General features: G+C 40.9%; 1 protein-coding gene across 7 annotated transcripts in view; it reads right to left on the bottom strand.

Moving 5' to 3' along the window:
- The window catches only part of col11a1a (collagen, type XI, alpha 1a), a 70,388-nt gene that overhangs the window by 39,026 nt on the left and 8,594 nt on the right, over positions 1–22,768 (bottom strand). Inside the window, exons 5-25 of one of the 7 annotated variants that reach the window (XM_058623004.1) lie at positions 16,778–16,903; positions 14,915–15,007; positions 13,972–14,133; positions 12,924–12,932; positions 10,554–10,619; positions 9,905–9,946; positions 9,713–9,775; positions 8,222–8,296; positions 8,021–8,104; positions 6,993–7,049; positions 5,881–5,934; positions 5,710–5,763; positions 4,788–4,841; positions 4,595–4,648; positions 4,042–4,095; positions 3,575–3,619; positions 3,339–3,392; positions 3,189–3,233; positions 1,847–1,900; positions 894–938; positions 629–682 (exon numbers count right to left, since the gene is read on the bottom strand). In XM_058623004.1, the coding sequence (XP_058478987.1) occupies positions 629–682; positions 894–938; positions 1,847–1,900; positions 3,189–3,233; positions 3,339–3,392; positions 3,575–3,619; positions 4,042–4,095; positions 4,595–4,648; positions 4,788–4,841; positions 5,710–5,763; positions 5,881–5,934; positions 6,993–7,049; positions 8,021–8,104; positions 8,222–8,296; positions 9,713–9,775; positions 9,905–9,946; positions 10,554–10,619; positions 12,924–12,932; positions 13,972–14,133; positions 14,915–15,007; positions 16,778–16,903 (1,344 nt within the window). Of the gene's footprint in view, positions 1–628; positions 683–893; positions 939–1,846; positions 1,901–3,188; positions 3,234–3,338; positions 3,393–3,574; positions 3,620–4,041; positions 4,096–4,594; positions 4,649–4,787; positions 4,842–5,709; positions 5,764–5,880; positions 5,935–6,992; positions 7,050–8,020; positions 8,105–8,221; positions 8,297–9,712; positions 9,776–9,904; positions 9,947–10,553; positions 10,620–11,752; positions 12,041–12,923; positions 12,933–13,633; positions 13,730–13,947; positions 14,143–14,914; positions 15,008–16,777; positions 16,904–22,768 lie in introns of all 7 variants that reach the window. The other 6 variants (XM_058622954.1, XM_058622961.1, XM_058622972.1 and 3 more) reach the window with 6 other exon arrangements.

Here is a 22,768-nt window from a genome sequence, read left to right as displayed (position 1 = left end):
TGGAGAAGAAGTCTGACATTTACCTTTAGAGATCCTTAACTGTGCAGCTGCCTTGTATTTTTGTTTTGTCTTCTTCCAAATCTCTGCAGCCTTTTCTAAACTAGCTTTTTTAAGTGATCCAAAAACATTGAATCAGCAGGAACTGGACTTGTAGTTTGCTTGAATATACTTGAAAAGAAGAGAATACAATTTGTAGTTTTCAAGTCCAGTTGCTACTGATTTAATGATTTTTGGATAGCTATGACTTTGATAAATGATACTACTACGATATTAATATTTATTGACACTGTAAGTTATTTTTTGATAGTAATGTTTTGATGGTCTGTACAAAGCTCACATCTACTGTATACACTGGGATGCTCGGGGATCTGCATGCTGGTCTCAACCTGCTTCGGTGTCAATAGCTTGATGGGGATATAACAGCATATTACAATGAATCTGAAAGATGTTATATCATATACTGCACACGTGTGGGAACCTTTGTGTTTTGCATTCATTTAAAAGCCTAAGAAACAACAATGGTCCAAGGTTTGGATGTTACAGAAGTGAAGTGGTGTAATTTGTGATTCATGTCAAACTGATACACTATATGTATGTATATATATATACAGGTAATAAGAGCACGCACAGGAGGCCCATCAGCTCCAGGTAATCCCGCCAACCCCGACCTGCCCAGAGGTCCCTGCATGAGACAAAGAAGACAACACACAAGGTCAAACATCAGAGGGCACAAACAAGATGCCAGCAGTGCAACATAAAGCACCTTTTGACCTTTACTGTATCACTCGTTCATGGCTAATAAAGTGCTTTCAATCAAACACAATTCCAACGGCAGAACTCCACCATGCACGTTTGTGTAAATTCAAATAACAGACAAAGGAAAAGTGACGTACTTTTTCTCCAGGTGGTCCAATAGGGCCTTGAGGTCCAGGAAGACCCTGTGAGGAGGAGACGCACAAATATACATTAGAGCTCAATGCTCAAACACACGTTTTGTTGCTGTATATATACTGCATATATATATATGTATATATATATATATACATATATATATATAAACACACACATTTATGTGTATGTATGTGTATATATATACGGTATATACACATATAGCTGGTGATGAATGTTAAATTTGTACGTGTTGAGTTGGTTCAGATGACATATTATCACCTGGAATGCTTGTGGAAATGCATACACTAAAATATGTGTGCACATTTTCTGTGTATTCATGTCCCTGTGGCTATCTAATGTGTGCATATGTGTATGTGTATGTGTGTGTGTGTTGCAGTGTAATTTGAGGCACTGAAACTTGCTCCAACACGTGTGGCAGCTTCGCAGGAATTCCACCAACATGAATAAGATGCTTTCAAATGGATCAACCCCAAAAAAATTCCCCTCTCCTCCCAAGGTAAACCCCTGATGTGTGTGCACACACACACACGCTTGTGTATTTTGTGTCCAGTGAGCGCTAAATGGGCAAGCGAGAGAAAGGCGGGCACTGAGCAAAAAGCACATTTTAAAAATGCCGAATGAAGACAATATGTTTCAACAGTTCAACATTTTTTTTTTGCTGCCTTCAAATGTAATTTTAAAAACACAGCGCTGTCTTTTACACGCGGCAGTAAATGGCTTTGCACCCTGCTGTGAAAATAAAGCCGTCCAAATGAGCATCTCATTCCTCAAATGAACCGTTGCTCACAAACAGTGGGTGAAAACTAAATCTGCTTTTCTGTGTGTGTGTGTGTGTGTGTTTGTGTGTGGAGCTTGTTTTATATCATGTGCATCTTTACTGCACGCTCTGTGTTCATCGTGGTGGGTGGGACTGTGTACGATTGCCTTTATTTACCTGTGTTCCTGGGGTTCCTTGCTGCCCAGGTGGGCCTGGTTCTCCTTGTGGTCCCTGAAAAAACAAGCAGGCTGTCAAAGACTAGACACCAAACCCTAGTCCCAGAGTAATCCTCTGTCCCAAATATCCCCAACCCCCAAACTGCACACATCAGTGTCACTGTGAACAGCCAGGTGGACTCTATCCAGCTGTCTGCCCAGCAACAGTGTTAATTACTGTGGCACTTAAATGTGCTTTTTATCTGCATGGCACTGAAATGTAAGAGGATAAGTAATGCATTTATAAATAATAATGTAAAGCAGACTGTAACCCTCTTTAGCATCAGTTAGAGTTAGAAAGTTAAAGATTAATTCATCCCTGGATTGTTTAAGTGGTTATAGTAACAAGTTAGCATGCACCCTTGTGCTTTCTCGACTTTCTCCAAATCGGCTGAGCTTTGTGTTGGGTTTCATTACACAGTGACGTGTCTGTAGTTGCTTTCTATTGAAGAAAGATAACTGCTTGTGAAGAGATTAATGGGTCTGTCTCTTGCAAGTCGGATTTCTGAGGATGTAACATCAGGCCAAAAAAAAAAAGAAGCGCTGTGAAAAATCCTGTGAGGGACATTTAAAAAAAGTCACGTTCATCCTTTTCTGGGATGAAGAGCTGTGGTGGGAAGACCTTGATTGTAACAGATGGATACATGCCGAGGAGAATGTGGCCTTTTTCTGAAGCTCTTGTGTTTTTTAGGGCAGACACAATTCGATCAATCGCTTATTAAATTACTAAATTAATCACATTAATCATATAACAGACATTTCTGTCTAATTGTATGTCTAATTGAGATAAGAACTGACAGAAGAATCAATTATGAGCTAATGATTAGATTCTGCCCTGAAGTTTTTTTTTTTGGTTTCGTTTAACTTCAACCAGTGAAAATAATACGTCCCACTCTGTCCCGCCTGCTCTCCCGTCAAAGCTTCAGCAAATGCTATATTATTAAATCATGTTTGAATCACCTGTAGGAAAACACTTTGGGATTGAAAAGAGGATTACAAATTAGATAAAACGACAAATAGGCATTAAATGTGAGGCTGTGGGTAAATATGTGCCCCTAAGTCAATATTTTGCCTTTAACAATATTCATCTTGTGTGACTCTTATAAGTTGGCAGCAAAAAACCAACAACAAACTTTAGCTCTTAATCCTCGGCCATATTTCTTCTCACCTCCTCTGAACCGAGGAGTGACCTTTAATCTCACAGCTGTGCCTCCTAAATGGGTCTGAACAATGTAAACTACACCAATGTAAACTGTGTGTGTCCAAGTGTACACACACACAGCTGCGCACAACTCAGTTCGTACCATGTTTCCTTTAGGACCATGAGGCCCGTCAATTCCAGCAACACCCTGAGAGAGAGAGAGAGGGAGAGAGATCAGATAAGACACATGTATACCATAGAAATTACAGGAAGTGATGTCAAAAAAGGGGATGGCAAAGACGACGGTACATACAGGAGATCCAGGGGGTCCTGGAGAACCACGAGGTCCCAGCAAACCTCTAGGACCCTGTTAAAAGGAAGAAGCAATGACTTAAAATGCACTTCGTTCATTTTATTCATGACAATGTGGCAATTTTAGTCGGGCAGTCCTGCCCCTTTCTTCTAGTGGTCACTTATGTCAAAGAGAGATCAAAGCACATATGAATGGAAAAGCATGATGAAATAACACCAACAACAAACAAGACTTACACTCTCTCCAGATAATCCTCGGGGCCCGATCTCTCCGTCTTCGCCCTGAGGGAGCCACAAGATAACAATCAGAGAAAAATCTCCTGAATTGGACACTGAGATGTTACGTTATGCTCTCTAGTTTAAACCAAACAAATTCACCATTAATCATAGGCTCTTAAAAGTGCTTATTGTTTGGGGCCTAATGTCCACCAAAAAGAAACAAACAAAACATTTTTGAAATATAGTCACAGCCATGTTGTGGATATGGGGGCGGGGGTTAGTTGCAGGGGGAGGAAAGGTTAAAGACAAACTCTCCTCCTCCTCAGATCCACCCAGCTGCTGCAGCCTGAGGGCCTGAGCTGTTTGACCACAGCTCATGTCAAGGAATATATTAGCGGGTCACTTCAGCTAAGTGATATAAAAAAATAATAATAATAATAATAATAATACTAATTAAATGTCAAGTAAAAAGAGGAAGTTCTCACTCTCTGTCCATCCTCTCCTGGAGATCCTGTGGGTCCCATTGGCCCTGACTCCCCCTGAGATGAGAAATGGGAATAAAAGAGACACGATGAGAAGAAGTGAAAAAGATTCAGGATCATTTATAACATAACCGACTATAAGGATTTACATTGTGGACATTGGACTGTGTGCTTCTACAGCTGCGTCAGAAAATGTGTTTCATTCTACAAACATGGCTTCAGTGCAACTACATCACATCTGTCTGATTATTGCAGGTGAATTAACAGAATTAGACAAACTTCATTCACTATTTAATTATTATTGACTCATCTCACTGGAGTTTAACAGGTCACTCAGCGTTGTGTTCTTACACAGCTAAAACATAAGAATCTGTTGCCAGCAAAAAAGACAACCAAAGAGGACAAATCCTCAATAACTAGGACGGTTTGTTTTGATGCCAGTTCTGTGACTTACTACTGACATAAACTGTTTTTACGCAGTGAAACAACAACGTTGTTGTTCTAGAAGCTGGATTCTGACAAATTGAACTGGTGACTTCCACCACACTGTGCTCACCCTGTGACCCTTTTCACCAGGCAGGCCGGGGAGTCCATCGAAGCCTCGGTCCCCCTGTGACAATGCAGAGCAGAGTAAGTCACCAGACAACACAGCATCACAGTAAGTTAGTCATCACAGTCTGCAAACAACAACACCCGATCTTTGCAAATAGGGATATTGACATAAAAGCTAGCGTGCTGGCATTTAGTACCTTAGAGCCTGACTCTCCAGGCATCCCCCGGGCACCGTCGGCTCCAGAGCGACCCTTAAAAACAAACAAAACATTTGAACATGATAGGATGACAAATTGTAAGAAATTTGAAATTTAATACATTATGTTTTTTGCAGTTTTTTTTTTATTTGCTTTCTGCTGCATACGTTGTTGTCCACCACGCTACTTTAGATGTGACAGTTTTATCAAATAGTGACATTCTAATGCATTGCTGTACCCCACTGCGGGATTTTATTGATTTGGAAGAAAGCCGCTCTTGCTGGGGTCCAGCTGGTTTGTTAGATTGTGCAAAGGCTTATCAGTAATAAAAAGGAATTAAATAAACATATGCAGCGTAAAGCGGCAAACATTGTGGAACAGTGGAGCAGATAGTATTGCTGTAGCACAAGTCACTGATGGACGTCACAGGGTGAGGTGTTGGAGGATTAGGAACAGGCAAACTAAAACATAAATATGTTTATTAATCTGATATGACTCTTGCAGCTATAGATAAGTACATTTTTGTGATTTCCTTTTCTTGGCTGCTATATAAGGATTATATGAAATGACAATTTGATTCTTATGCAGCAGCAGATGAGTATGCTACAAATTAACGTTCATATAATTAGAGTTGATCACATTTGCATTTGGATGACTTGTTCGTGTTTATTACTTGCAGTGTGGTAGTATGGCCCTGTAAAGTGACACTAATTGGCATTTTCAGACAGATTAACAGTGCGGCTATTGATCCGAGGACTGGAGACAGCGCAGGTCCTTTAAGCACATTTCACTCTATTGTTAGTTTAACCTGGAAATAAGCCTCTCAGCTTTTGAGCAGTGGCCACAAGTGCAAACAACCACACAACAACAAACACAGAGGCATGTGAGTACACACGCTGCACAGGTCACTGAGTTCACTCACCCTCTTGCCAGCTTTGCCGAGTTGTCCTGGAGGCCCCTGGATGCCACGAGGACCCTGCACGGACACAAAATCCACTTACTGATTGACAGACTAATAACCTGGGATGTGGCCTAAAGAAGCAGATGAATAACATTGTTGTGTGTATCAGTAGTAGCATCAGTCGTTTCTCACCTGAGGGCCATGGTCTCCGCCTTCACCTTTTAGTCCAGGACTACCAGGTAGACCCTAAAGAGCGAGAGATACACAATTCAGGTTCCTTCACTTTGTGACAAATGCAGTTGCTACAAAACAGATGAGTAAAAGTGGAGAGAAGAAAACAGCAGATGGCGATGTTCAGCTAATTATGCACATTCCTGATGCATGTTCATCTGAGGAAAATGATTCCCCACATTCCCAAGGTAGAAAATTGACAGTTTGATCACCTTTAACATCTTATAAATTCTACACCTCTGTGTGTTTTTCTTCTAAAACGATCCTCAAAGGCAAGAACACATCCGGACTTTGTTGTCTTTTAGCATATATTTAAGTCTAAAACTGCAATCCCAAATTGTTGGTACAGGCCAGGATGTTGGGAATACTCTGTACTGTAATCTGTCTGCAGACGAGCCTGGATTGAAACCTCGTAATTTGCCTTTTACACATAGATGTTTAGTGTCGTAAAATAGCCTTAGTGTCTGAAAAGCTGCCTTTTAAACATCTACATTTGTGGCAAAACACAAAAGCCGCAACTTCCCTTCCACAGTTCTCTGCATCTGATGATTGCCATGTCATTTCAGATCAATATTCTTGGCCCTGTAGGCTACAAATGGCAAATCTGAAACTGAGTCGTGCTTTGTGCCTTTTCCTGCAGCAGATAAATAGGAGATCATGTATCAACAAGCCCAAGAGAGGAGAGGGATGGGGGGGCAAAAGGAAATTTTCTTGGCAGCTGATAGCACCTACCAGGCAGGCAGTGTGGTCACTGAGCCACCAGGTGCTGATGTAACAGTGTTACAAGACAAATAATGTGTTCTCTGCTCTTTCTCCCGAAAAACTAATAAAATATACAAACATATAGCTGCACAAGAAATGTAGAAATGATAATAGTATGAATGCACGGTTTGTGATTGCAGAAAACTAGTTTTTTATATTTATATATCACAGGAAAAGGAGCTTAAATTCACTTTGAAGCGTCAAAATAATGAATAATGTCAGTGTATGGCAACTTTTTCTAATTATTAAATGCAAACAAAGTTGATGTGACAACACACATAAGTGGGGAAAATGACAAAGCAGAGACTCACCACTGGTCCTGATCTTCCTGTCAAACCCATCGGCCCAGGGGATCCCCTCATAGCCAGCTGCAGGTCAGACACACAGACACAGGCAAGGACAAGGTCAGGTTCCATTCAGTTTCAAATAAAATGCCCTTTTTGTTGGCCTTTCTCTTTGCATTTCCATATCATCTGTCTACTTTTTGTCCTTGATTTGTGAGTGAAGAATATTTGAGCAGGAGTACGTGAAAGACATAAATCAGTCTTTGGTGTCATCACTTTCACTGCACATGCATGATTATTCAGGATCATTATTCATCCTAACTGTTATGTACTGTGTATCTGATTACATAATAATACCATATAAGGAAATTGTGTATTTAAATGTCTTTATGGTCAAAACAAACATTGGCATTTGTAAAACACATTTATCTGTTGCTCTCAAAGTATATTTGCACAAAGCATAAACATTATATCATTATATACTGGACCTTTGAATTAATTAATATTGAAGAAAATTATATAGTAAATATATTGTCATTTAATTATTTCCCAGTCCCTAACATATATGATGCTTATAGTTCATTCCTACACTGTGTACATTCTCTACCTGCTGTTCTGTTGTGTTGTCTGTCTTGTGATTTAATGAGCCCACATCTCTTGGTTCACTGTGGTGTTTGGGGCTGCAGAATCCAACAGGTTCTTTAAATACTCCACATTTTCTCTCTTTTTTTTTGTTCCTTCCTCGCTCATCTCACACATGCCCAAAGACACTTCCTCCACCTGTCAGTTCAGGCCACCCACAGGTCAAAAGCCCCTGGAGTATTTTTAACAGTCTCTCCTGTCCATCTGTTCAAAGTGGACTTTTTTTTTTTATGCCGCTGCTCTTCAGCCTGCTCGGCATGTCTCATTTTAGCCTCAAAAGGCCAAATAAACACAGTGTGGCCCCCTCCCCTCTACACTAAAATGCTTATCCTTCCTCTCCTTTCACCGTACAGCTGTGTGTGTAGGCAGCTGAGCAGGGGCGGGGGGTTTGTTTAATGTCCTTGTCTACTTACTCTGGCCTGGGAGAGGATGGCCTGGGCTTGGGCTTCCTGGGCTGACACCACTGGACCCTTCTCACCATCTCCGCCAAAACGGAACTGTTGAAGGCACACAAACAAATAGATTGTTATCTCGAGTAAATACTCAGGACATTCGCCTGGTTTGGAAAGTACCTCTATTATAGTATTATAGTATATTCTATTCTGAACACTTACTGGTAACATTAGCATGGTACCAGGAGGCCCTGGTAAACCATCAGCACCAGGGAGTCCAGAACGGCCGGGAGGGCCCTGCAACCCAAAGAGACACAGAGTCATTCAATGAGCATCACATTTAAGATGAACTCTGACACAGGGAAGAAAAGGAAAAAAATAAATAGTAATGTATGTCATTTATGTTTCATCATATCTACATTTTGGGATTTCACTAGACCAGAGAGCCAAATAAATAACATATGTGGCTTTCTGTTGGCTTTGTAACACATCCAGCATGTGCACTTTCAAGATAAGATTCAACCCAGATGTAAATAGTGTCACAGTATCACAATGTTGTGGATTTTATTTTGGAAATCAGTGATGCCTCCAGATGCAGTGAAAGGTGAACTTGTTCCTGTACTAAGCTCCTATGGTGTGAAAAGTGGCAGTAATGTGGAAGGAAACACAAACACAACCCCCCCACACACACACATTCACATATAGTACAAACCACACAGCTGGGACACTAAATGCTGGAGGTGTGCTGTTCGTTTGAGTCATTAATATGTTCTGCTCCTCCTCCAGCACACATAGACTGAGCCTGTTCATCTGTAATCCACGCTATGTCTACAGTCCAAAACCAACATCCCTTTCCATGAATTCTAGTGTGTGTGTGTGTGTGTGTGTGTGTGTGTGTAGAAAGAGATGGAGAAAGAGAGTTGCAGAAAGTAAAGTGTTAAAAAACATCCTACTTACTATCTATCAAATGAATCTCACGTTGGTCTAATATTTATTTATCTACATTATGTCATGGTTAGTTCAGTCTCACTGTATCATTTAAAGCATACATCGTGTTGCACAATTATCTGTCGTGGTGGTTCAGCTGTTGGGCTCTTAACAGTGACAGTGTAGGATTTAATGTGATTCATATAGTAGATCACCGTTGTATTTATTAAATAATGTTATTTAAAAATGTTAGCATGCGCCTTATTTATCTGACAAAAACACAAACACTGAATTACTGGCTGTGATGCAGCATGTTAGCACAAAAGTATAATCGAATGGTATGATTTCATTTGAATTAACACTGAAATGGCTAATCAAACGTTATTGAAACACAACAAAAAAGTGGAGTTCCCTCCACAGCTTAGACATGATGCAACATAACATTTTAATATTACATATTACTTTAGTAAACTCTAACCTACGAGGCTTTTCACTGAGCAGCAGAGACAAGTTCCACTTTGGTTCAACTTGACAGGTAAACTGACTGACCAGTGCATACCTTACATGTTCATTCATACTTAGTTACTCTACTATGCATAGCATTTCCTGCTATGAAGTAAACAAAAGTATAGTTACAGTGTGATCGTACTAATACCTACTATAATAGCCACACTATTACTGCTTATAGAGGTACTATTAAGTACTAATATGACTCACTAATATTCATGTAGGAATATGACATCTCTTCACCAAATGGTCCAGTTTAAGTCATAAATGATAACTCACCCTGTCACCGGGATCTCCAGCAGTGCCTGGAGGTCCGTGTAGGCCAGATGGACCTGGGAGACCCTGCAAAGACGAGGCTGAGTCAGTACACAACTGTCAGCAGCAGCAGCAGCAGCAGCAGCAGCATGGCGGCTTGTTTATTTCTGAGTACAATGGTTTACTACACTGTGGGAGTTAAACCAGTATACTCACAGCTGGGCCGTGAGGTCCTGGTGGTCCTTCAATCAGCATGCCCTTTAAAAAACAAACACATTGGGTCACACCATGAATACTGACCTGTGCAGCAGAAGCTCTGGAGGAGTCGACAACAAATATGGCTTTTTGTGTGTGTGTGTGTGTGTGTGTGTGTTTGCCCACCAGGCGTTTTGATATGTAAGCGGAGAAAAAGCACAGGTGTGATGCATACAATTAATTACACTGGCTATTGTTAATGATATCAGTAACACCTGGGCCCCTTTTTGTTTACCTGTAATTAAAAATGGCAAAAATGGCTGCTATTTTGACAGTTCATAATAAGAAAAATAAAGTACATGTGTAAATAATTAAATGATTTATGGCTCAGTGCCATTTAGCTGCTTCACAGTCACAATAAATGTGATCAGGAACACCTGTGCTTTTCCACATAAAACATTCAAAAAAATACTCAATACTTTAAATGTAAATTAATGACTGGGATTAGTTTTAAGGATGCATGCTGGCTCACTGCAACAATGAATGTGATCAATAACACATGTCATTTTTCAATGATCAACAATCATAAGAAGAGAAAAAAGTTTGAACAAACATAATTAAGAACAGGAACAACAATAATAATATCAGAATAATCTTTTTTGGTCCTTACTGGTTCAATCACAGCCGGCTCACCCTTCTCTCCCTTCTGGCCGAGGGCTCCTCCGACTCCAGCAATCTGCAGTTACAAGGGAAGTACAGAGGTGGCATTCTTCACACAGCAGTTCTAGTTCACAGTTCAGTGAATGGCAGTGATGAGTAATGGTGACAGGGCGGGGGGGGGGAGGCAGTTCAGCCAGGTGCTTCAAACACATTTTACTCAATCAATCAGTGAATATCAAATACTGCAGCTATGTCAGAGGCAGAAAGACAGTGAGAGAGATACACGATGTGTGAGTCAGCATCACAAAACAAAACAGGCAAAAATGTTAGTGACATTGAGCAGGAATGGGACCTGCGCTCTATGTGCTTGAAATGGAGCAGCGCTGTCATAATACTGTCATTGTGCAGGGGGGCTAAAGGTGACACATCGACCGACTATTACAGTCAGCTAGATAACTTTATGAAGAGAAGGATAATGAGAATTGTTGCCTTGTAACGGACACTTTCTCTATTGCTCGTGCAAAACTGCGAACGATAACATATTAAAGGAAATAGCTAAGCACACCTGTGGTTTCATTAGCGGCAGTGAATGAGTTCATCTGTCTCGTGTGTGGATGTGCACTTCGGGAGAGGAGGATGTGGGGTGAGGTGGGATGGATTCGTTCACAGAGGGGCACTTAAATGTAACAATTCCCAAAGGCGCACGGACACAAAAAAAGGGGTTTGATGATGTTTAGACAGATGGGTCAATTTACACAGCAGTGACGCCAAATGTTTAGAAGATAAAAACAAAGTCGTTCTGAGATGTTACATTTTAAAGTTTGAATATAAAAGACGGGGTGTAGATATACTGTAGGTGCCCTTGAGTTAGAGGATAACTGTTTTGCATAAAGGGAGGGTTATGTCATGTAGTTAAAATGGCTGAGAGATGAAGTTACAAGGGAAATTGTTTTGTACTTGTGCACACACAGAATAAATAAATACTAATGCAAGAAGTAATCTGTTTACACCAAGAAGCATGCAATAATCCCTTATCACAACTGACAGTCATTACATCCCCAATCACAGACAATGCATTTACTGACGACACATGTGTCCCATGACAAGCAACAAACTACCCAAGTCGTGCACTGGAAGATAGAGTGAGTCTCTGATTTGGAGCTTTTCATGCACACACCCTCCGTCGGCAGGTCCGGGTGCGATACTTACGGCGCTCTCAGAAACGTCAGTTTCAGCAGCGACCCCGGGCCCCACCTCATCCTCGTAGGCCGCCGTGGGCTTGGACGAGGCCGTGCCATACTCATCATCATACGCCCCGTAATCATACAACTTGTTGTCAACCTCGCCCAAGTCATACTCCTTTAGGTCATATTCCTTAAAGTCATATGCTTCCGCACCAGTGTCCGAGATGTCCACTGTTTCTGGGAGAGCGGAGGGCTCCGGGGCAACGGGAGCAGCATCGGTGACATAAGCACCGACAGCATCCTCCTCCGCAGCCTTTCAGGAGTTACCCAAGCAAAGTTGGGGGAAGCATTGGTGAGCAACCGAGGAGATAAAGAAGTTAGTCAAGCAATTGAGGTGAACAGTGTAAAGTCAATAAAGCAGGCTGCAAATGAATTTGGCTTATTTTTCAGAACATAACATGGTAACGCTTTATTTACTCAAAGAAATGGATAAAAATGGATCTATGAAGATGGTGTTTGACACAAATTATGCACCGAAGACAAACGAATAAATCAAGTGTTACCATGTGACTGATTCTGAAAATGTAAAGTTTGTAATTTATATATATTAGCACAGACGTGATGTTATTTCAGCCTTTATTTACTGCGCTACTGTAGACTAACACACACCGCAAAGAAAGGCTGAAATACACGTCTAAAATAGCAGCAGCTTCAATGTGCAAAAACATCAAATCACTTAGTAGTAGCTGTGCAGATATACAGAGTGCATCATGATGAGGAAGAGGAAGTCAAATTGAAATTTGTTAGTGGGCAAATTCATTTCAATGGGACATGTTTGTGAGTTTCCTTGGTGCACTCTGTATATTGCACAGGTGCTTATTATTTAACTCCCTGTAGATTTTGCATAATAGAGCAACAGAATGGATGCAATTATATTGTAATCACTGACAGCATTCCCCTTCAAATGTCACAACATTCTTCATTTAAAGCTGCCTGTATAATTACATCCACTCTGTCAAACACTGCAGTAGGCGACGCATGTTCATAGCTGGCTGTGAGAAGATCATTGATCATAGTTCTTTTAGAGGCATTTTGGTAGAACTAGTGATCAGAACCAAGCTCATGTGATGGACAACAGGATGTATATAGTGATAAACTACTAATCGCCGTTATCATTTACGATAAGTGGCCTTGACTGAGTGACGCTCTGTCATCATCAGCGTCTTTTAATCCTGGATAAAGCTGCAAGTCTTGCCAACGCCACACTCTGTGTGTGGGAAATAAAAGCAGACAAGCTGTTGTTGTGACTGAGGCAACAATTCTGGCCAAACATATTTTTGGCTCCTCGAAAGAGACACTAGCTACGTCACTAAAAGCCTGAGTGGTGGCTTGTATTAGTTGAAGTGTCACAGCATATGTCAAAGCCACATGTTTCTTTTCTTATTTTCTTTTCAATTTGTAGTATACAGAACAGAATAGAACAGAATGCATGGCAGAAACAGTTCATCTCTCATTGCTTGCATGATCCTCCCTGACAGCCTCATAGTGTTTAAAGTAACTGCTGTTGTTTCAGCTGAATAATCAAACACTAATATTTACTTGTTCACATGCTGGAAACTAACAGAAACAGAGTGAATGTTAACATTAGGCTGCAAGTGACCTCCAGTGTCCACCACATTGCTTTCTAAGCATGCATGCATGTGCCATAGGCCAAGAGGCCAAGTGGGTTGTAGCTTTCAAATTTATCAAATTCTCAGCAAGTCAAAAGACACAGCGATTCACTAGAATGGTTGTGTCTTTGTCATTTCATACCAGATGCTTCCTTGGGAAAACCTTCCTTGATCACATTTCCCAAAACACCCACACTGCTTGTTTAAAGTAGATGAGAATGAAAATGAAAAATTACCTCGTAGGGTCCACTCGTGGCAAAGGGGGACTGAGTGTGAGTATCATCTATAGTTTCGTAGTCAATGTCTGTATTGTAATCTTCTACATTGTTTAGCTGAGTCATGTTGAAAAAAGGAAAGAAGAATAAAGCAAGGGTTAAAACAAAGGCTCAAACCAAGGTTATTTGCCGGGGCTCCTGTCAACTACAGACTGAACTACTTCTACACAAAAGAGGTAAGGGATTTTTAGGTCGGCCATCAAAGATTTTCCCTTCAGAATTCAGCAAAGGAAGATCTTGATGGGATTTGGTCTTGTCTGATCATGGACGTTTACCCTAAAATTGCCTCTGTGTCGTGCCGGCGCTGTGGCCTGGTAGCCAGGCATCTGCCGTTTCTTCTTAGCGGGAAACTTTTTAGCTGGTGATTTTTTGGCAGCCAAGAACCTTAATGGCTTGGACTTAGTTTTACTGAGGGACTTTCTGGTCCTCTTCTTTTTCATGGAGACACTACGTTTCTTTCTCTGGAAGAGCTTGTGGCGACAAGGAACACCAAGACAAACATGGAACATTCAAAACGATGGAAACGATTTTCAAGGCACAGTCTACAACTTTTGCACAGAGTCTTTACCATCCCAACTGTCAGAGCACGTGTGCTCCACTTTCCTGTAGCAGCCCATGTGCAGTAGTCGACATGCATGGTGTCCTTTCACATGGTCACCATGTTCACCAACTACATAGGCTGCAACTGGAATGCTGGCCATATTAATGCATGCCTTTAGATTACGTGACCGTTGGGGAGGAAAGGGTGTTGTACAAGAGTCGAGGACTGGGCTTTTCATATGACACAGGAGCTGTTTTGGGACAGACTGTTATATACTTAATTAATCTGGGATATAAATACAATAATGCATTTTTCCAAAATGTGAAATACAATAATGCTGTGCTAAGACATGCTAAAATGCAAAAACACACACACGAAAGCAGCAGCCTCATAAAACAGACACGAAGAGGACTGACACACTGAGTATGTTTGTATGCACACCGACACTCTGCTGTGTGTCCCTGCCTTTATGTAACGTCACTATCAGAGAAAGCATAATCAGCTTTTTCCAGAATCTATGATACATTTGAAGAAAGAAATGGACATTTTGGTAGGATATATTATCATCAGGCAGTAACTGGAGTATTAGCGTGCACATAAACATAACACTGAGACACTGACAACACACGGAACAAACTGAGAGACACGGTGGACAAACGGAGACATCACACGTCTTTTTTCTTGGGCCCTTTTTCATTTACCTGTGGTTCAGAATACTCATCAGTTGGAATGGTGTCTATGGCTCCCTCAGAGTAATCATAGAGGTCAGAGTAATTTAAATCATCAGTTAAGTACTGCAGAGGTTCAGAGAGAGAGAGAGAGAGGAGGGTGGGGGTGAAGAGAGGTATCAGTGTTAGCATTAGCATCAAGGATGCAGAAGAAGATGATATATAATGTATATCATCCTTCAATCAGCTTAAGTTTGAGGGCAAAGCTTGAGGTTTAACAATCTATTAAAAATAACATAGCATCATATGGAATGCTACACTATGCACAGAGTGATGTTATGATCATGTATTAAAAGCTCTAATTTATACATACAGTATATATATATATATACATATATACTGTATATATACATATTATATATTATATTAAACATTAGCAAGTTATGGTTCATTGGCAATAATTACAAATCTTTTACCTTTTTTGAAATAATTCAAACCAAGTGCAACAAATTTAGACAATGGTCTGAACACAGCGAACAAACGAGTAAACACATGCTGAAACAAGACATGTGGGTCCTCGCCCACAAACAGTTCAACAGATGGGAAGTTTGAAAGCTCATAAAACAAAGGAAAACAACAGGGAAACCGCAAAGACAAAATTACCAGCTGCATTTCAGGGATATTGTAATGGAACTTTCTCACTGCAAGCATGCAAATTATACACTTCAGGGACTACACATTCAGCCAGATTACAGGTTTCTGATGTGCAGCGCCTTCTTCTAATATTGTTTACATCCGTATGTGAATATTTTTTTTTTTTACTAACATTTAAAAACTAAATGATACAATATAAAAATAACGGATGCTGTGCAGAGAGGAATCATGACGTCTAATTAAACATATTAAGTTGACATAGTTGTATATTAGTTAACCTAAATAAAGCATAAAGCAGGCTGGATTATTTTACACCTGGTCAGTGTCCACGGTGGTCACCTTGTCCATCATAATCATGCAAATGAACCAAAGATAAATATAAGAAGTATTAACTTTATAGCACTTAACTCTAATGCAGAAATCTATACTAAAATGAATGTTTCCGTGAATGCTGCTTCAGCGCAGTGTTAAGAATTAAGGGTTAATAGGCATTTATGTGGCATCTTTTAGAGAGAAAACTTGGGGTCAGAGGAAGACGTGAGACAGACAGAATAGGTCACTCTCTCGCCTACTTTCAATGCAACTTCAATGCAAAATGTACTGCTGGCAAACAGCAGCTGTGCTGCTCTCTGTGCACATCTGGCCAAACCTTCAGTTCAGGACAATACTGCAGGCATTTTAACTCCACCCACCTACCTGATGGAAAACACCTGATATGGCATCAGTGACTGGGGTGTGGCCAGATGTGGACCATAAAAACTATCAATTTAGTGTGTACTTCCCCTTTAGAGGTATACCGCTGCTGGTGCAATATAGGAATATATGAAAATAGTTGGTTTTTTTTTGGTTGGTGGATGATTGCACCAAATGCATCCGTTCAAATCAATATACTCAGTACCTGAATGACCTGTGTCTTGTTAAAATATCTCATATCTACACCCGTCGCTGCTGAAACATGCACAGTTGTGCCAGAACCGTACAGATTTCCTAAAATGTGAAACCTAAAGAGGACAAAAGCACCAAAACACCTCTTTAAAAAACATCACTTCTCCCTGAAACAAACATCCCCAAAATCTAATATCTGACAAACCCAAAAGGCTACGGCCACATCACTCTCAAACCGTTATCTGATGAAATGTATCTGAATTTGAGCTAAAATCTTCTTCAAAGAGAATTTGATCTAATCAGGACCCTTTATAATGGTATAACCCCCCCCAATCACACCCTCCCAGGATGGCTGACCTCTACCTCTGGTTCCTGGGCCTGCAGCGATTCACCATGGGGAGTGTCACAGTCTGGGCTGTAGTGTTCACAGTAGTCATATGCTGCTTTGGAATCAGCCACGATCAGAAGTTGCTGGATGTCACCCTGCAGAAAAGAGAAAAGGGAACTTTGAATCGCTGTCTCTGTGTAGAAACTGCTCTCTCCCACACATATTCTTCCACACCAGTTCAAAAGATCAGACATCAGTGGTTTCAGTGTGAATTATTTACATGCACATTACAATGACTAACAGCCCCTTTAGTTGATAAGGGCGGATGAAACCAGATTATCAGCAACAGACAAGACAAGGCTATACAAACATATTAACAAGAGGGTCATGTCTCATCCAGCTCACACATGCAAGGCAAAGAGGCATAAATATAAATCTTAAATTACAGATGCGATCCCTCCAGCCCCATACACTTATGAAGTCTGGCAGAGTAAATTCCCCCACTTGAATGATTAAACAGCTCACACTGAGTCCACACTCACATGGTGCAGGGAGGGAACCGAGCCCAGACACTGAGAAAATTATTATTATCAGTGCAAAGGTTTACCTCAGGACAACAAATAAACGTGACACAATTTCATTCTAACTAGCAACCATTGGTAAGACCACACTATGGGCTTATATTTCTTATCACAAATATACAGTATCATATCAGTGACTCACTTATAGAAGAAGAAACCTTGGCATATACCTGGAGTAGACCAGGAAAAATGACAATACATGAGAATGAATTGCAGTTTCCATGTAAATAATGTTCTCCTTACCTAATTCACACATTGCTAATTTGCTATCTTAACAATTAGTGACAATTAGTTCAACTATATCTATCCATTACAGTGCTTATCCTTTGTGGGGGAGCTGGAGCCATTTCAGATGGCAGTAGATGAGAGGCAAGGAGATAGAAACTTTTATTTACAGTCAAATGAAATGAGTGTCAACGTGGGATTGTTCTAAAAATCAAGCCATCTTTGAAAATGTTAACAACACACTGTGGTTTTGTCTGAGAACCATTAAAATAGCACACAGTAAATTGAAGACATGGTTTGAGAAAAGTCACAGACCACAGTTTTCTCTCTATGGTTGTGACAGTTGTCGCCACAGTGCTCTACACCGTTCCAGCTCTGTCTCGCTTCAGCCAAAACACACAGCTTGCTGCACGACAGCGAATGCATTGGAGAAAGCATTTAGATGTTTCTCTGGAGTCTGTATCTGCTCACCATGTTCCTGCAGGCTGATTTTTGAGCCTTTATACACGTTGCATAGACAGCTGGGAAGGGGTAGTTGAACAGGCATGTCTCTGGTGAGGCTGTGTGGCAGAGGAGCACACAGAGATGCCTCAGCCCAGAGGTAAAAATCCTGATGCACTCGTTTCTGCGGGGGCACCATACGTTGACTGGCAGTGAACCAGGAGAGAAATGAAGCAGGCTATAACTTGTCAAGAGAATGTGTGTATGTGTGTGTGAGAGAGAGAGACAGAGACAGACAGACAGACAGACGGACAGACAGACAGACAGAGGGAGGGAGTGGACCAATTGATCCTTAACATGTACCTTAGTATTAACATGCACATGTGTACATGTGCGTGTTACATGGGAAACTTTCTCCGTGTAACCATCTGTCAACATCTCACTGCACAGCTTCAGCTATGTGACTCAGGGTGGGTGGATACTGTCTTCAAGAGAAGCTGATTTCTTTCAACGTCTGTTTGCTTTGCTTACCATAACACAAATGAGACACGGTGCATTTTTCACTGACAAAACAGTATCATAAAAACACTAATCTACCACCAAATTGCCCAGATTTTGGCCTGCTTCTGCTAATTACCTGATCTCATTGTGTTGTTTTGCCCACTAGCAGCTGTAAGCCAGTCAGTAAGTTCTTATAACTACACTATCTCTACAGTCGTGAATACTGTAGCATACAAAAAGGCCCATAAGTCACTCCTACTTCTCAGCAGCAGGGCTACAAGTAAGTATCAATTAAGTGTAAACCACAAAAATACACAACATTAAGTGAAGCACTTAAGGAGGTCTAGGCTATCAGAGAAATGTACATTATCCATTAGAAATCGATCATGAAAAAGCAAAGCTGATCAAACAAGCAAGGGACATCATAAATGCCAAGTTAGGAAAGGCCCCATGTGTTTGAGTGTGACAGAGATCAAACCTTGCACTGACTCAAGTTGACATGTATTATGTCACCCAAAGACCAACACTGTACTCTTGAACCCTGCCTAAAGTCAGCTCTAATTAGTCCACATCTGAAAGCCACCCGTCTGCACACAAAGAGCCTGTGGAGACTTAGTGTTCGACCCCCAGATCACATCAGATCAACACAAGCAGGAAACTACTGACCATTTCATAGCAGGACTTGAGAAACATGTTGGATTGATTCACAACAGACACAACAATGGGTGTCTGCTAAGCGCTAATGCGCAACAAAACGACAACAAAGGACACTTTAAAGAAAACAACTTTGACACAGTGTTAACTAGATGACGTCTCTATCTACTGGCCAGGATATTTAATGGTATCTGCAACATGAACCCGTTGTTATAATATGATTTCAGCCAAGATGCCAATCAATTAACAGCCCATTCACAAGATCATTACAAGGCGAGTGAGAAACTGTTGGCAGAGAGCGCTAAGGTAGCATCCAGCGACAGACAGGCAGGGCTTTAGCGAGAGCAGCTGGGATGGTAAAAGGTGTTTTGTGCAAGGGAAACACCTGGGGAGAGTTACACTGAGGCTCTGAACCTGTCTTCCATTATGGACAGCCGAGATAAAAGCCTCTAGCAATTTAGAGAAAAGCCAGAGATCCAAAGTAATGGCTCCTCCTACTTACAGCACAGCACAGCGCAGAAACAAGCTCTCAACCTTGTGTGTTTATGACTGTGGGGTCAAAGGTTAAGGCTGAAAGAGAGAAGCTGGGTCAAGACCAAACAGCTGAGACTTGTAGAAATCTATTTACTGTTCTATACCTGTTCTGTTATTCTTGGCGGTGCTCGACTCTGATTAAATGCATCATTTGGAAAAACATGCAAGCACATGTCCTTTATTAACGTACCACGGATTTTGTGGTTGTGTAAAACAAACATAAAGCAAACAAAATACACAAATCCTATGCTTAAGTTTCTTAAGTTGAGAAGTATTATCTACTCCTGACTAATCTGTGATACTGTTCAAACTGAAAAAGGAATTGTCAGAAACATCTACAACATATTTAAATATTCAGTAGATATGTTGTTTTCAGTATTGATGTGAGTGCGATACTGGCCAAACTCACTGTATCTAATATTGGTAAGAATCAAGTTAAATCCGGTACAATAATTAAACCCTAAATACAGTATGATGCAAATGCTTGACTTAATGCAAGCAACATGCTGTTAAGGGAGACTATCTAACTATCTTAAGTTTGTAATTGTATATACTTAAGGTTGTAATATCTGGTATCATATCAGATACAGGGAGATGTCACACACATACACTCTATGAGAGGTCAAAAGAGGTCAAAGATAAATAATCAAATGCTAAAAGAGTTTCTTTTCCACAAATGCAGTAGCTCCATGAAGGTAATATCCATGCTTTGGAAGTTTTGATTGATCTTTTGTTTGTCTAAAATCCTATTGCATGGTTTAATAACAGGGCGAGCGCAGGGCATCACCGACCAAATCAAATCACAACTAGTCGTCACCGTGGATCCTTTGACATACCTTTGCCTGAGGGGGCATGCCTTTAGTCCAGCCATAGCTAACTGTAATTAGACAGCCCCACACAACAATTAGCCACTCCCCCAATGTCTGTACATTAGACGGAGGAGAACTCAGAAAAGGCAAAAGGGGCTTGAACCTCACACAGCTGGAGCAGTATGTGACATTAAAGGAGAAGGACACAAAAAATGTAAAGGTTCTCTAGGCCCCAGCTCTACAGAACAACATGAGATTAACAAAACTGTAAGTGCAAAAGAAACGAACATATTAATAAGCACTATATTACATCTCAAAGATTCTTTTTTTTTTAGTAATGCCAGGTCAAATTATTTCATAAACAGTAACTTTTAAACAGAAAAGTTAACCTAACGTCCTCAATGTATTTACCATGATGAATCAAATCCACTAAACGATACCAACCATTCTAATATGGCACAGACACCTCAGCACTATCTCCTCTTCACCTGAGATCTAATGAGTAACTAATGTGTTTTTTTACACATATACATGTACTGTATATATGTGGGTGTAGTTGATTCAGACAGGTAATGTTGGCCAGGCATGAATAGACAGTCTCATGGCTTTGACACGGCAGGGAGGCCTCAGGATGGGGAAAGGGTGGAGAAGGAGGAGGAGGAGGAGGTGGTGGTGGTGGTGGTGGTGGTGGGCAGGGGAGCAAATGCAGGGAGGGGAGGAGATGAGGAAATGAGGAAGGCCTGACGGGGCAATGAAAGACTCCCATTCATCCAAACCAGATCCCTTTGCGGCGGTGGTCGCCTCCAACCTGGGGCAGGTACGGCATGAATAGACTTTTATGAAAATGCAGGTCAACCAGTGAAAACAAACGTCAAAATGTGGATGCTGGAGAAAAAGGCGCTTACATTTATTTTCAATGTACGCCTGCAAATGAAAACCCCACCTACCAAATTAACACTCGCTACTAAGACAGTCAAGCAAGGATTATTTACAGTATTCCGTGCATTCCTCTACTTCCTTATAGGCTGGCTGCTTAAACCAAATATAGTGACAATTTAAAATAACAACAGAAGGTCTGACAAGGTCCCTTTAGCTGTCAGCAAAACTGACATAACGGATACATTTATTTTCTCATTCTAACCACTGACTTGGTTGCTGACTGACTGAATGCACAGGGTTGAGGTATTTCCCTCCCCTGTATATCCCAGCATGCATCGGCCCCTGTGGATCTCTGAGGAGAGCAAGGACAGAGAACAGACAGGAGACCTGTTCCAGAAACCACACAGTGAAGACCCTGTTAGCTGGTTTATGGCTCCTATTTTCAGCATTTCCACGAGCCGATCTCTGACTGGACACACTGTGGTTTTGAACCAGGAGATATTCAAAACTAATCTGTTTATAACTCTGTGCAGCTCAATCACAATAGTCCCCCAGATTTCCATTCATCATTGAGTATTATGACACAACAAGCATTTTTCAGACTTCAGCCAGCAACATCAAGACATCGGCTCATTCATTTCATATTAAGATAACAAAATAAAAAGCAAAACTCAACTGGAGACAGAGAATAAAATATTATACGTTTAATAAAACCGAGAGAAATTGAACGCCCAGAATGGTCTCAAGAGAAAACTACGTTAGTACTTTTCTCTAATTGGCATTTCCTTCATGACGATAATAATGGTTTTATACTATTCATCAGCAAATGTTTACATGTCATAAACCAAACTGCCACAGTGTAGCCGGAGGTGAGAGAGGGCAAATAATGCCAGACAGGAAACCAAAGACACATGTGTGGACACACAAAACAGCCTCAAATATGCAGGATGCTCCTTAGTGAAGTCAATGCGTGCAAAACAAATACACACATCCATATATATGTATACATTTCTTTAAAACACGAGCAGCAGCATCAGTCATTCAGAATAATGACTCGTCATTCACACTGTTCATAAATGAAACAAGCAAACACTGCTCACAGCCTCTCTATGACCTTTACCTCTCACACCACACAAGTGTCATGACAATGTAACCATTGTGTGACATTGTTTATATACATCCGAGCCTGAGCCCATGCCAGCGTGCACCTCTGGATGACCTGTGCCGCTGCCTCACAGCCTTTCGTCTAAATCACAAGCAAAGGAGGTGGTAACACCAAAAAATCCCACTGAGCTGCTCTCACAAACTGAAACTCTGAGGCTGAGAGATGCAGATTTGTGTCAGTTCAAAATAACTAATAGGAACTCAAGTACCAAAGTGTTACAGTATGGCCAAT

This window comes from Solea solea, chromosome 1, assembly GCF_958295425.1.
Source record: "Solea solea chromosome 1, fSolSol10.1, whole genome shotgun sequence".
Classification (NCBI taxonomy): Eukaryota; Metazoa; Chordata; class Actinopteri; order Pleuronectiformes; family Soleidae; genus Solea; species Solea solea.
The sequence above is the reverse complement of the archived record's forward strand: the minus strand, read 5'-3'. Positions and strand labels throughout refer to the sequence as shown.